The sequence below is a fragment of the Hyperolius riggenbachi genome, chromosome 12 (assembly GCF_040937935.1).
Source record: "Hyperolius riggenbachi isolate aHypRig1 chromosome 12, aHypRig1.pri, whole genome shotgun sequence".
Lineage (NCBI taxonomy): Eukaryota > Metazoa > Chordata > Amphibia > Anura > Hyperoliidae > Hyperolius > Hyperolius riggenbachi.
The window spans coordinates 90,723,211-90,739,228 of NC_090657.1; the positions used below are offsets into that span (position 1 = coordinate 90,723,211).

General features: G+C 44.0%; 1 protein-coding gene across 5 annotated transcripts in view; it reads left to right on the plus strand.

Moving 5' to 3' along the window:
• Nucleotides 1-16,018, plus strand: part of LOC137541038 (inactive phospholipase C-like protein 2) — a 478,057-nt gene that overhangs the window by 348,227 nt on the left and 113,812 nt on the right. For all 5 annotated transcript variants that reach the window (XM_068262181.1, XM_068262185.1, XM_068262182.1 and 2 more), the window contains one exon: nt 4,009-4,212. In XM_068262181.1, coding sequence (XP_068118282.1) covers nt 4,009-4,212 — 204 coding nt within the window. The remainder of the gene's footprint in view (nt 1-4,008; nt 4,213-16,018) is intronic.

The window sequence follows — 16,018 nt, forward strand, 5'->3', positions numbered from 1 at the left end:
TATGTTTTTGGAATGTGGGAGGAAACCGGAGTGCCCGCGGGAAACCCACACAGACACGGAGAGAACATACAAACTCTTTGCAGATAGTGCCCTGGCTGGGATTCGAACCAGGGACCCAGCGCTGCAAGGCGAGAGAGCTAACCACTACGCCACCATGCTGCCTATATATATATATATATATATACATATATATATATATATATATATATATATATATATATATATATACATATATATATATATATATATATATATATATATATATATACACACACACACACACACACACACACACACACACACACACACACACACACACACACACACACACACACACACACACACACACACACACACACACACTTACCTGGGGCTTCCTCCTGCCCACTGTAGTTCAAGAGCTCGCCTGATGTCCTTCTGATCCGATATGCTCCTGTGAAGTCTGCGATACTGCTGTGTTGAGGGCCACTGTGTTCTGGGCCACGCACCATTGCGCAACTGTGGGGCACTATGGCGAAAAGTTTTAAAATTTTAAATATGTGCAAACATAGATAAATAAGAAGTATGTTTTTTACAGAGTAAAATGAGCCATAAATCACTTTTCTCCTATGTTGCTGTCACTTACAGTAGGCAGTAGAAATCTGACAGAAGCGACAGGTCTTGGACTAGTCCGTCTTTTCATAGGGGATTCTCAGCAAGGCTTTTATTCTTTATAAAGATATTGCCTAAAAAGGATTTAACCTATTGTGGTTCCTGGACGTAGAAACTACGTCCAGGAACCATGCACGCACGCTCCCAGCCGCGGATCGTTAGCCAGGCAATCAGTGAATCGGGCTATGGTGCCCGATCACGGATTCCTCTCCCTTGCTGAAAAAGCGACAGCTTCTCTCGGAAGCTTCGCCTTTTCTGGCTGTTACCTCCCCCATGCGTTGATCTAAGCGTGTGTTACGCTTAGAGTGACGTCATGTAAACAAACTCATGGCCGCCATCTTGTGGCCAAAAAGTAATACTACAACCAAAAGTAAAAAAAAAATTTAAATCAACACACATTTACATTTTAAACCTATTGTTTACATCCCACCCTCCCAAAACTACCCAAATTAAATGTTTAATATAAAAAAAAAAACATTACAATTAAAAAAAAAACATGTAAATATTTACCTAAGGGTCTAAACTTTTTAAATATCGATGTAAAGATGATATATTTCTGTATTTTTTTTATTGTAAACTTGTAAATAGTGATAGATGCAAAACGGAAAAAATGCACCTTTATTTCCGAATCAAATATTGGTCGCCATACATTGTGATAGGGACATAATTTTAATGGTGTAATAACCGGGACATATGGGCAAATACAATACGTGACTTTTAATTATGGAGGCATGTATTATTTTAAAACTATAATGGCTGAAAACTGAGAAATAATGATTTTTTCCGTTATTTTCTTATTCTTCCTGTTAAAATGCATTTACAGTAAAGTGGCTCTTAGCAAAATGTACCCCCCAAAGAAAGCCTAATTGGTGGCGGAAAAAACAAGATATAGATCAGTTAATTGTGATAAGTAGTGATAAAGTTATAGGTTAATGAATGGGAGGTGAACATTTCTCAAGTGAAAACGATGGAACGCGAATGGGTTAAACAATGATGCTGGCAAGCTTTCCTGCTCGCTACACCTTTTTTTGGCAGTTGGACACAGCAACTGCCATTCACTAAGTGCTTTTGAAAACAAATAAATCCCTGAGAATTCCCTATGAAGAGATGGACTAGTCCAAAACATGTCGCTTCTGTCAGATTTCTACTACCTGTAGTAGATCTACTGTAAGTGACAGCAACATAGGAGAAAAGTAATTTATGGCTCATTTTACTCTGTAAAAAATGTACTTCTTATTTGTATATGTTTGCACATATTTTACATTTTACAATTTTTAGCCATAGTGCCCCTTTAACAAACTGCTACAGGAGCGCGATTGGGAGTTGTGCGGCCAAAACCGTGCATGTGCAGTAGACAGTGACTGAGCTGCATCGCAGACTTCACAGGGCTGACAGCGGCACAGCCGAGAGACTCGGGAGAACACTGAGGGAGTAGACAGACTAGAGCTAGCTATAGAAAGCCCCAGGTAAGTAAAAAGCCTTTCCATCTATTCATCTCAGGTATTCTTTAACAGGTAAGTATCAATTTACATTTAATATAACATTTTTTCTCCAGTTGAAGTAGTTTTCCTCTCTATATGAATAGGTATAGTGTCACAGGTATAGTGAGGAGGACTGATTTACACATTCAATATTACAGCACATTTCTTAAAGCGGTATTGTCACCATAAAAATCAAATTTCAACAGCAACTGGTCTGAGTGTATTAAGTGATAAAGATGCTAATCCTGCATTCAAAACTTGCAAAACTTTTTCTGCTGTTATGGTTTGGAGTTATCACATACTTTAGGAGCACTGGCCCTTGTGCCAAACAGTGCCAAATAGTTGAATGCTAGGAGTTCTTTTTATCTATAATATATTCATCCTCTTCCATTTATTTCCCTGCCTTGCTGCTTATCAGAAACACCCTCTAATTACTTGTGTTTACAAGCAAGGCTGAGGTGATTCAGTGATTGGATGTGTAAACAAAAAAAAGACAGTAAAGTTGCTAGTATACACCTCAGTGGGAGTGTCTGATGACTCTGGGAGGAGGGCAGCTAATGAATACACAATGAGCAAGAGAAGGAAAGAGGGAAAACAAGAGTCAGGGAGGATATGATGTCAGCATTAGCTTGGCAAGATGGCCACTGCCTAGAATAGGATTTTCTGCTTTTCCTTTATAAAATTCACAGGATTCATTACGTGGATAGCACAATACAACTGTTATGTAAGAGGAAGTAGTATTTATCTACTTCTATATATGAGTTTTTTATTTCTAGGTTAGCATGGGTGTCGCTTGTTCTTTAAAGAGGAGCAGTAAGCCATACTATCTCAGGAAAAAAAAACACATATATAAGTAGGTAAATACTTGCTCTACTTATATAACATACTGAATGTATTGCACTGTCCACATTTTGATTTTAGTGATTTTTCTACAGTAAAAAAAAGAGAAAATCCTTCTTAGCATTTCCCATGTTAACTGTGGCTATTTTGAAGCCAATCCTGATGTAATTTTCTCCCTTACTCTCCTCTGCCTGATTTGCCCACCCTTCACTATAGAAAGTGCGTTGCTCAGCATGAGAAATATTGACCAATCAGAGAGGAAAATAGGTGTGGGAGGGGAAAACAGGAGGGAAAGAGGCTTCAGCCAATCAGGCTGTATTAGTTAAGTTTGAGGGGAAGTAGAGAAGCAAAATAGGACAACCCAGCATGCTCTGTAACGTCCTTTTTGTGTACCAAATAAAAGTCAGGTAAACTGGGGAATGATCCTTTATCAAGAAGAAACGTAATAGTGATTTTAACTTTTGGATTGGCTGGTTAGCATCCTTATTACTTGTTTTCCAGATAAAAATAAAGAATTGCTTTTTGATTTTATGCCAGACAGTTACACTTTAAGGTCAAAATTGAGTATTGCCCACCTGCTGTTATATTACTGCAAAGCTCAGTTTTGACCTGAAGAAACGGGTTGTTGCCTGCGAAATGTGTTGTCATTGTGTTCTAATGCATTTTTTACCTTTGCTGTGGTCTCTTCCTACAAAGGCAAGTCCAATGTTTTCCTCAGTTTTAAACTATTTTAATTGTTTTATAATATGAATGTAGGCTCCCAATGAGAATTTAGATCTGAGCAACAATGAGTTTGGTCATTGCAAACAAGTGCTAATGTGCAGATATGAATGATATTACACAGTTTGCTCGGTCCATAACAAAAAACAAACAAACACATGCAAAACAACCTCAGTGGCATGAGAAAAAAAATCTTCCTCTTCCTAAGTAGCAATAAGATAACATCTCTGGATTTTCATTCTAATATTAATTACTGGAAATGCCCTGTAGGCAACCCTCTGCATTTTGATAATAACCCCCATGTCTCTTGTTCTAGAATGCTTTGGTATCGTTCAAGGAGCTTTGTGGCTTGACGCCAGCTGCCAACATGAAACAGTGTATCCTAACTTTATCTGCATGGCTATTGAACAGTGACAGCCCTCTCAATGTGACTCTTAACCTACGCTCCCAGTATCCCCTCCTGGAGGCCCAAGGACCAGTTCCTGATCTCTTAAAGAAAGTCCTTATCTCATATGAGGTGGTAAGTGCTCAAAATATTCACCTCTTGTGATGTGATTTGCAGTATATTCAGCTAATATCTTGGTAACTGGAGTACTTAAATATCACATTTTGTGTAAAATTAGGACTCTTCAGATGAAAAACATTTTCTAAATTGTAATCATGTGACCAGATGCAACAGACTACTAAGATTGAGTATTAGACTCTGTAGGTGTGGTGACTGCTACTGCTCAGATTGTATCATCTCATTATCCAGACTGCAGTGAGAAAGGCACAGATTGAATATCTCTTTTATATGAATAAAAACATGGTACTCTGAGGTATTTTTTCACACAAGCTACATGGGAAAATGTTTGCTGTCCCTATTACTCAAATTATATTATGGATATCAAAGCAGCATCAATATAGCCATAGTGCCCCTTTAATAGATTTTCATAACATGTAGTATACTGACCTGAATACAGTACTCCCTTCCAGAAGACTGTAATGCAGCCAAGCAGAATGGCACTGCACTGGCTAGTGCTAATCTAGCATTGGAAACCTGCTCCAAATGATTAACACTAGTTTAACTGGCTTAGTACTTGCTTAGCATTGTTGACCTGGTACAGGTTGCTATAGTATACTGGTCTTTCAGGGCTAGTACTCCTCTGGAATGAATGATTTTCATTAGTTCTATGCAGTGGCGGACACAGGCAGCAGTGGGCCCCTGTGCAAAATATCAATTGTGGGCCCCCCTGACCTGCAAAAAATGGGTGCGGCTATTTCGCGCGCCGCAGCAAAAAATGGGCGTGGATAGAACCTGCGGCGCGTAGTGCCGCGGCAAAAAATGGGCGTGGCAATGACCGGATAAGGGCGGAGCTAACTGTAATTTAAAGTGATCCCGGGGTGAGAGTGATATGGAGGCTGCCATATTTATTTCCTTTTAAACAATACTAGTTGCCTGGCGGCCCTGCTGATCTATTTGGCTGCAGTAATAAACTGAATTACACCAGCAACAAGCATGCAGCTTAATCTTCTCAGTTCTGACCCCTGACCTGCTGCATGCTTGTTCAGGGTCTATGGTTGAAAGAATAAGAGGCAGAGGACCAGAACGGCAACCAGGCAACTGGTATTGCTTAAAAGGAGAGAAATATGGCAGCCTCAATATTATTCTCACCTCAGGTTCCCTTGAAAAGTGCAACGCAAAGACAGTGGGCCCAAGTTTTGGTGACCCTTTCCCCAGAAAATTCACATAATTGTGCAGGTTTTCTCAAGAAAATACACATAATGTGAGCAGATTTGCCCAGAAAATACATTCAATCATGTCGGCAGATTTGCCCAGAAAATACATTCAATCATGTCGGCAGATATGCCCAGAAAATACGTGCAATGATGTCGGCAGATATGCCCAGAAAATACGTGCAATGATGTCGGCAGATATGCCCAGAAAATACGTGCAATGATGTCGGCAGATATGCCCAGAAAATACGTGCAATGATGTCGGCAGATATGCCCAGAAAATACGTGCAATCATGTCGGCAGATATGCCCAGAAAATACGTGCAATCATGTCGGCAGATATGCCCAGAAAATACGTGCAATCATGTCGGCAGATATGCCCAGAAAATACCTGCAATCATGTCGGCAGATACGCCCAGAAAATACCTGCAATCATGTCGGCAGATATGCCCAGAAAATACCTGCAATCATGTCGGCAGATTTGCCCAGAAAACACATGCAATCATGTAGCAAATTTGCCCAGAACATACATGCAATCATGTGGCAGACCTGCCCAGAACATACACGCAATCATGTGGCAGACCTGCCCAGAACATACACGCAATCATGTGGCAGACCTGCCCAGAACATACACCTGCTAAAATAAATAATAAAAAAAAACATTTACTCACCTGCAGCAGCAGACCTCCTGTCCCAGCCTCCATCCGGCGCGCAGCTCCCATGGGTGGTTGGGTGGATAGGTAGCCTGGTGGGTAGGTAGGTAGCCCTTAGCCGGGTGGGTAAGTAGCCTGGTGGGTGGCTGGGTAGCCGGGTGGGTAGCCTGGTGGGTGGCTGGGTAGGCGGGTGGGTAGGTAGCCTGGTGGGTGGGGTAGGTGGGTGGTTAGGTAGCTGGGTGGGTGGGTAGGTAGCCTGGTGGGTCTTTAGGTAGGTAGCCTGGTGGGTTGGTAGGTAGCCGGGTGGGTAGGTAGGTAGGTAGCCTGGTGGGTAGGTAGGTAGCCGGGTGGGTGTGTAGGTAGCCGGGTAGGTAGCCGGGTGGGTGGTTAGGTATCCGGGTGGGTAGGTAGCCGGGTGGGTGGGTAGGTAGCCGGGTAGGTATCCGGGTGGGTAGGTAGCCGGGTGGGTGGGTAGGTAGCCGGGTAGGTAGCCGGGTGGGTGGGAAGGTATCCGGGTGGGTAGGTAGCCGGGTAGGTAGGTAACCGGCAGGGTGGTTAGGTAGCCGGGTGGGTAGCTAGGTAGCCGGGTGGGTAGGCAGCCGGGTGGGTAGGTAGCCGGGTGGGTGGTTAGGTAGCCGGGTGGGTGGTTAGGTAGCCGGGTGGGTGGGTAGGTAGCCGGGTAGGTAGGTAGCCGGCAGGGTGGTTAGGTAGCCGGGTGGGTAGCTAGGTAGCCGGGTAGGTAGGTAGCCAGGTAGGTAGCCGGCATGGTGGTTAGGTAGCCGGGTGGGTAGCTAGGTAGTCGGGTGGGTGGGTAGGTAGCCGGCAGGGTGGTTAGGTAGCCGGGTAGGTAGCCGGGTGGGTGGTTAGGTAGCGGGGTAGGTAGCCGGGTGGGTGGTTAGGTAGCGGGGTAGGTAGCCGGGTGGGTGTGTAGGTAGCCGGGTGGGTGTGTAGGTAGCCGGGTGGGTGGGTAGGTAGCCAGGTAGGTAGGTAGCCGGCAGGGTGGTTAGGTAGCCGGGTGGGTAGCTAGGTAGCCGGGTGGGTAGGTAGCCGGGTGGGTAGGTAGCCAGGTAGATAGCCAGCAGGGTGGTTAGGTAGCCGGGTGGGTAGCTAGGTAGCCAGGTGGGTAGGTAGCCGGGTGGGTAGGTAGCCAGGTAGATAGCCGGCAGGGTGGTTAGGTAGCCGGGTGGGTAGCTAGGTAGCCGGGTGGGTAGGTAGCCGGCAGGGTGGTTAGGTAGCCGGGTAGGTAGCCGGGTGGATGGTTAGGTAGCGGGGTAGGTAGCCGGGTGTGTGGGTAAGGTAGCCGGGTGGGTAGCTATCCGGGTGGGGGGCCCGACTATGCTAGTTTCATTTGCTATTTACTTATCTGGAACTAGTAGAAAAATCCCAGCGACGTACTGCCCCCAAGTCAGCAAAGAGCATTTGGAGATAAACCATGACCTGGGAGGAGCTGTCACTTGCCTGTGCTGACACCACAATACATAAGTTTGAAGCAGTTTCGCTCCATACACATAGGCCTCAATTCACTAAGAATTACTGCATTCGGTAATGCAGAAAATAGCTGATTTTACCGATCACCTTGCCAAATGCCAATTCCACAAACCTATTACCACACTTCCCAGGGGAACATTCCCCTGCCGAGGGAAAACATGTGGGACCTGTGAATACATCCATTCCACTGACAGGATACTAATACCGGGTACACAACAGGAATACAAAGTACAAGGCACCTTTTCCTGCGACTCATCTAATGTGGTATACCTGATCATGTGTGCAAAATGCCCCAAAGGAATTTATGTGGGAGAAACAAGTCAACCACTGCGGGATCGCATGACACACCACAGATCCACTATTAACAGCAGGAAAAAGGATATTACAAATTATACTGATCTCCCAATACCAACACACTTTTGTTTACCTGGACACAGTTTAAGCGATTTTCGCGTCACTGTATTAATGGGTGGCTTCAAATCGGGAAACATGAGACTAACACAAGAAACTAAGTTTATACATTGGTTCAAAACTGTACAAGATGGTTTAAACAAGGACTCCAACTTCTTGTGCTGGTACGATGGGTTTTAAATGCCACAGTTCTTTTAATTTTAATTTTTCTATCTTTTCATTCATTTTTGTGCCATATGCTGTGTAAGATGGAATTCACTGTCACTATTCATTTTATTTGCTTTCAGGTGCTGGCTTTAAATGCCACAATTCTCTTAAGCTTAGAATTAATGGTGCATGTAACCAGGCCAGTTACCATTTGAATTCGGAATTTACGATGTCTCTTCATCACCAGAGTCTGCTTTATGTCATGTTGAGGATTCTATTGATCTTATCAATTTAGATAGGATGCCTGGGAAAGCCTCTTCAGTAACAGTTAAGGCATCTAATTACATTTATGTTTGCTAAAGAATGTTTCTCCTCTGTATGTCAGTGTATATAAGCTGTGTTTTTCAGTTCTGGTCAGGAACCAGTCCGACGAAGGCTTTTTATAAGTTGAAAGCTCACTGTTTATCCATCTCTAAGTTAGCCAATAAATGGTATCATCCTGATTCAAAACTTCTTGCTATTACCACACTGAAATAGTAAAATTACCGACTAGTGAGGTAAATTACCAACTTGCTTGGTTAATACCTCAAGAGATGTCAAGGAATTGCAATTCACAAAGATTAAAGCATTCGGTAAATCAAATAAAAGTGTTCTGTATTTACCTCAGGCTCTGACTAGGCGGTAACTCACTTTCTTCATGCGGTAACATCGACAGATGTAGCCGACAGCCAATAGGGAGAGCCAGACAGCCAATAGGGAGAGCCACACAGCCCTGTTTCTCACCCCATTTGATCCGATACTCTGTTGGGTGGGACTTCAGAATGGCAGAGCAGTGGAAAGCCATTTAAAAAGGCTTTTCTGTATGCCTTTAGATATGCATATCTATATATTGGTATACAGAAAAGCTCCCTCTAGTGGCTGCAGCACATTTAAAGGGATAACAGGAATGCACTGGACAGATGAAACTCTGACTCATGCACACCACTTGTGGGAAGACTCACATGTTCCTGCCTCACCTGCTTCACAGCTGATAAGTGAGACTTACCGAGCAGGGCTTAGTGACTTGAAGCATTCTTTTCCGGTATACCACCAACTTTTACCGCAAGCAAGGAATGTTAGTGAATTTGAAAAAAAAAAAAGTAAAATGCCAAATATGGTATTTTACTGACCTAAATTATTGTACCGAGCTGCCCTTGGTGAATTGAGGCCATAGTTCTCTTTATTAGCATAAACTGGCATTTCACCTACTCTTTAAAGTCGTATGTGATTCTACCAATCTTACAGCATAGACAAGAATGCCATTAAGATTGCGATTTTAAGGAATTCCTCAGTTTTTGCTTACAGGAGAAGGTAAAACTGTTTCACAAAACATGTTATAATTTACATATTACTGTTACACTTACTACTTTACTTTGTTGTTGGCTATTGCCAGTAGGTGCGATAGTTACTGGTAATAGCCATCAATATAGTACCTGTGAGGGGTAGCACCCTGAAAGTGACTGCGAACCAGGATAGTTAACCTACTTTAAACTAGGCCTTGGCAACTTCAAATTTAAAGAGGAACTCCAGTGAAAATAATGTAATTAAAAAAGTGCTTCATTTTTACAATAATTATGTATTAGTGATTTAGTCAGTGTTTTCCCATTCTAAAAGCTTTCCTCTCTCTGATTTACATTCTGACATTTATCACATGGTGACATTTTTACTGCTGGCAGTTGATGCCACTGGAAGTAGCTGCTGCTTGCTTTTTTGGTAGTTGGAAACAGCTGTAAGCAGTTATTTCCCACCATGCAATGAGGTTCACAGACATGAAACTGCCAGGACCATGGTCCTCACAGTCTCCTGTGGGAGGGGTTTCACCACAATTTTAGCCATACAGAGCCTCCCGATGATCTGTTTGTGAAAAGGAATAGATTTCTCATGTAAAAGGGGGTATCAGCTACTGATTGGGATGAAGTTCAATTCTTGTTCATGGTTTCTCTCCACTTGCCGACCAGGGGATTTTTCAGTGATCGGTGCTGCGTTGGCTCTGCAGCCCGCAGCACCGATCAGGAGTGCAGCAGGGCGATCAGACTACCCCCCTTTTTTCCCCACTAGGGGGATGTCCTGCTGGGGGGGTCTAATCGCCGCCGACTGCATTTGCTTAGCGGGGGGGCTCTTCAAAGCCCCCGTCCGCAGCGTTCTCCGCCGTCTCGCCCCGCTCCCTCCCTCTCCCTCCCCCTGTGAGCTGCGCAGGACGGATTTCCGTCCTGCGCATTGAAGGATAGGCTTCAGCCTATCATATGCCGGCGATTCCCGGCCAATCAGAGGCTGGGGATCGCCGATCTGCCTTACGGCGCTGCTGCGCAGCAGCGCCATATGATGTAAACAGCGGGGATTTCTTCCCCGCCTGTTTACATTTTGCCGGCGAGCTGCGATCGGTCGTTTCCATGGAAACCCTCAGACAACCAGTTTACGCCAATCGGCGTTAGCTGGTCGTCAAGAGGTTAAATCTAGCTGTCCTGTTTATATCAATCTATTGGGATTGAGGGATAAGATTGTGCACAGGAAGGTCTCTGTTTAACAGTTACTAGTTTGGGAGCTCTGAGGCTCGTATTTGTAGACTCAGCATCACTAACATCCACATAATTTTCCGCTAATCCATCATCTGAAAGACAAGAGACAAGAATCCAATGGCAACTCTGCAGATAAAGCAACCATTTTTCTACTCACCATAGCACATTTGTCTTTAAATTATCAGTAGTAATCCCATAATGGATCCTTTATGAACCCTTCGCACCATTGGTGTGTAGCATGGGACGTGTGACCTCCAAGTAATGACACTGCAGCCCCAAGCATGCCTAGCCAGTTATAACTAGTGGACTGTGAAACATTGCTCGCAGCTGATCTCCTCCTGTGTTTGTCAGAAAGCTGACCGTAGCATCGCTCTGCAGGATTTTCAGCATTTCTGCAGAACGTGGGCTGTGACTAGTGAGGAGTGAAATCGATGAACTTCATTTCACTTATTTTTCATTAAAATCTGGGTCAGTTTTATTCTGTAGTGGGTCTTAAAAACTTTTCCTAAAAGGTGGGGAGTCCAAAGGGGTGCTGCGTGATCCATAAGGGTTTATTCATAAGAGAGATTGTGAGTAAATGAGAAAAATAAGCCTACAGCCCCAATACTGATGTGACAAAGAAGCCCCAATGATGCACAGCGTCTGAATGAGAGTACCTTTCCAGCAGATGTGGGAGGTGCTGATTTGCTGATGTCCTCACACATGATTCAGGTTTAAAAAAGTTAGCAATCCATGTCGCATAAGAATTTTCATTTTTCTCCTGAGTTTTCTTCCAGGAGATCATTTTTCATTTGCTGTACAAAGTAACTTCACCACTTTGCAAAAGTTCTAAAAAGTAGACTGGACTGGGAGAACCTCAGGCTTAACTACTTTCCTGATTCCTTCAGGCAGGTAATTGCTCCTACCCCCTCTGCCAACTCCCCCCACAGAATTTCGGCCGAGGCAGGTTTTTTCCCCCAGTCATCTGCAGTTCTGCACAGGCTCTGGCCACACCCCCCTCTGTTGCCGCGACTTGCCCCCAGTTCGGCAGCTGCAGCCTGAGTGATGTCTGCTGAGCTGGGGTGGGCTGCGGCAAGGCCAAGATTTCTGAAGAGCTTTGACATAATTATGAAACATGGCAATGACTGTGTTCCCGAGGAGGGGGTGGAGCTTCCCCTGTGACGCAGTTACGTTGGATTAGGTAAGTATTTAACCTTGAGACCTCCGGATCCTGGAGTATTTATGACAGGCTCTGCCTTTTTTTTCTTTAGGTAGTCTAGTTGCTAGTGCTCTGTCCCACTGCAGAGTGTATTCATATGCTGCACTAAACCTCCCTACAGCCTGTCTGCACTTTGCAGATACCTGGGATACAGAACACCCTTTGACGTGCTGCATATTGATTTTGTGTGGTAAAAAGAAAAATCATTTGTCTCCTGTCACACAGTATGTACTTAGCTTTTCACATTACAAAGGAGCGCTCTATATTTATTCATTCAGAAACACGACAAAACCTCCTTCAGCTTTTTCCAACCTGTGTGATGAAGGACACTCCATGTATAAAATGAGGAGGGGAGGCTATAGCTAGAACACTGTGATTCAGCAAGAGACAAATAAAACTCTTCACTGCCCACATAATTACAGAACATACATTATACTCAGCCAAGTGCATTGTACACTCATGTATTGAGCATGCACAAGCTGCCCTGTACATAGTATGCCAATGCAGAAATATAAACATATCAGAATTCTATTCCTGTCACATATATGAGTTTACCTTGATTCCACTCACAGATGCGTGCGCAGCATAGTCTTGTTATTACGGCCCCTGGAAGCTACTTGACCATCACTATTTCCTACAGAATTTGGGCTGTGATGTGATTATGCCTCACTCTGTAAACAGGCAGGATATTAATGGACACCTCAACTGAGAAGGCTGCCATATTTATTTCCTCTTACATAATACCAGTTACCCGGCTGACTGTATTTGCCTCATGCTTGTTTCTGGTGTGATTCAGACCCTACTGCAGCCAAAGAGATCAGAAGGACTGCCAGGCAACTGGTATGGTTTAAAAGGTAATAAATATGGAAGCCCCCATATCTCTCACAGTTCAGGTATCCTTTAAGTGCATCACACAACAAAGATGTACAATTGTAAAAACTTGTTTTTATCGCTACTAGAGTTCCAGCTTGATGCGAGTGTGTTTTTAGTGCTGAGTGTCAATAATTGTTTGTAAGTAAATGACCACTCCCCTCAGCACCTCACTCCACTGCTGTATGTTCAAATATAGATTTTCCTTCTGATTAAGAATGTAATCAATTCCCATACTACTACCCCACCTTATTTCTCTGCAGGCTCTATTGCCCCATAATGTTTCTTGTTTTATGTCCATAAAGGAGTACTGTAGGGGAGGGGGGGCAGGGGGAAAAAGAGGTGAACTTACCTAGGGCTTCTAATGGTCCCCCGCAGATGTCCTGTGCCCGCGCAGCCACTCACCGATGCTCCGGCCCCGCCTCCAGTTCACTTCTGGAATTTCCAACGTTAAAGTCGGAAAACATCTGTGCCTGCGCAGCCGCGCCCTCCCTCCCACTGACGTCACCAGGAGTGTATTGCCCAGTACAGTCTGCGTCTGTGCAGTACTCTCCTGGTGGTGATAGCGGGAGCGAGGTCACGGCTGCGCAGGCACAGTGGTTTTCCAACTTTAAAGTCGGAAATTCCAGAAGTAAACCAGAGGCTGCGTGAGCACAGGACGTCTGCTAGACGACTATTAGAAGCCCCAGGTAAGTTTTTTCCCCCCTACCCACCTACAGTACTCCTTTAAGTTTTTGGGTTTTTTTTCAGAAAAATTACTTGAAACACAATTGTTATCCCTAATTTTCTTGAGGTCCTTCTCTGAAGGACCTCCACATGAAGATTATTAGACAGGCTAAAGGACAACCGAGGTGACATGAGATAGACGTGTATGTATAGTGCCACGCACACAAATAACTAGGCTGTGTTCCTTTTTATCTTTCTCTGACTGAAAGAATCAGGTATGCAAGTGACAGTTTCTGTCCAGGTCGGCACCAGGTCGGACTGGGTTAGACTATAGCATAACCCTTACTGATAAGTAATTACAGCCATAACCACTTTTCTGTCAGTAAATGGCTTCTGAGAGAGATAAAAGGGTCAATAATTCATAGATTTCAGCTCTGCCATACTTCAATGAAGGTGTCATTGAGCAGAGACAATTAAACAGTACAAACTTAAAAAACTAGATATAAATGTGAAATAAAACTGTGGGATATCTAAAAAAAAAGTCATTTTTAGGAAAAGGAAGATAGATAAAATTGTTTATCATATCAGTTTATTTTCACCTCGGATGTCCTTTAAAGGATACCCGAAGTGACATGTGACATCATGAGCTAGACATGTGTATGTACAGTGCCTACCACACAAATAACTGTGCTGTGTTCCTTTTTTTCTTTCTCTGCCTTTGGCCTGGTGCACACCAGAGGAGTTTTTCTGAGTGTTTTGAGTTTTTAAATCTGCTGCTAATGTTATCCTATGTGTCTGTGCACACTGGAGCAATGAGGTTATGTAAAAAACCCCATAGCATTACATTGGGAAGAGCTTTTAGGGGTTTCAAAAGCTCTTCCCAATGTAATGCTATGGGGTTTTTTACAAAACCTCATTGCTCCAGTGTGCACAGACACATAGGATAACATTAGCAGCAGATTTAAAAACTCAAAACACTCAGAAAAACTCCTCTGGTGTGCACCAGGCCTGAAAGAGTTAAATATCGGGTATGTAAGTGACTAACTCAGTCCTGACTCAGACAGGAAGTGACTACAGTGTGACCCTCACTGATAAGAAATTCCCCTTTTTACCTTTTTCTTGTGCTCAGAAGCCATTTTCTGCTAGGAAAGTGTTTTATAGTTGGAACTTCTTATCAGTGAGGGTCACTCTGTAGCCACTTCCTGTCTGAGTCAGGACTGAGTCAGCCACTTACATACCTGATATTTAACTCATTCAGGCAGAGAAAAAAAAAAGGAACACAGCACAGTTATTTGTGTGTTAGGCACTGTACATACACATGTCCATCTCATCATGTCACATGTCACTTCCGGTATCCTTTAACTACTTCACCACTGAGGGAATTTTCCCCTTATGTACTAGAACAATTTTCACCTTTCAGTGTACCCCATTCAGCACAAGATGCACTTGGTGTGACAGGTAGTGAAAGTGAGGGGGATACTGCCTGGGCTTTCCCATCTACTGGTGCAGTCACCTCCAACCTTTCCTGCCCTCACCTGCCTCCCCATCACTCACTTTTACCTTTCCTTCCTCCCCACACTCACTAAGCCTTCCATTCTTCCTACACTAACTAACTTCTTACATGAGCTGCTTACCCCCACCACCCTGCAGAGAGATGCAACTCTGTGGCTGGCAAGAGACCAGAGCGTCTCAGCTCAGCCATCCTCTCTGCTGCCACCCGGTGTCTGTATTTGATTTTGTAGCTGACACTCCCTCTTTAAGGGCAACATTTTTGTTTATGAACCATACGTTTGCCAAATAGTGTTGGCTAAAGAGCAAATAAATAGACAAAGTACAAATCTACCCTAAATGTGCTCAGGAATACTTTATCAGCACCTATTCACTTTTCTCCTCTGTCTAAGCTGTGCAGTACTGTAACTCCAAACAGCTGTTCAATACAATTATCCCCCAGCTCTGTCCTCCAACACGCTGCATTTCAGCTGTTAACTTCACCATATACATTAAAGATAAAATTACCAACATAAGAAACAGCTTCACTGCTCTAATTAGTCTTTCTATTCATACTTAGCACTCCACCCCTTTTTTAATCTGACTTTAGTCATTTAACTGAACAAAGGCTGCCTCTTTAATCTCCGAGATTCATATTACTGTCTTCTATTTAGATCTCATTCCCTCTCATCTTATTCCATATCTTTCTTCCTTTCTCATAGCTGTCTAACGTCTATGTTTAACCTATCCATTACCACTGGCTTTGTCCCTTCCTAATTCAAGCATGCTGTTTTAACTCCAATACTTAAAGTAAACCAGAGCTAAAAATGAAAAAGATTGTATACATACCTGGGGCTTCCTCCAGCCCCATCCGCCTGGATCGCTTCCACACCGCCGTCCTCTGCTGCTGACTAGGTCCCCGCACTTCCGTCATTCGGAGCCAATCTAGCGTAAGAGAAGTGCGCTGTTTGCGTATCTCTCCAGCAGCTACTGGAGAGATACGTAGAGGGCGCACTTCTCCTGCATAGGCTGGCTCCGATGACATCAGTGACGGGACCCGGTTCTTGTAGCTGCAGCCAGCGGAGGGCGGTGGTGTGGGAGCGATCCAGGCGGATGGGGCTGGAGGAAGCCCCAG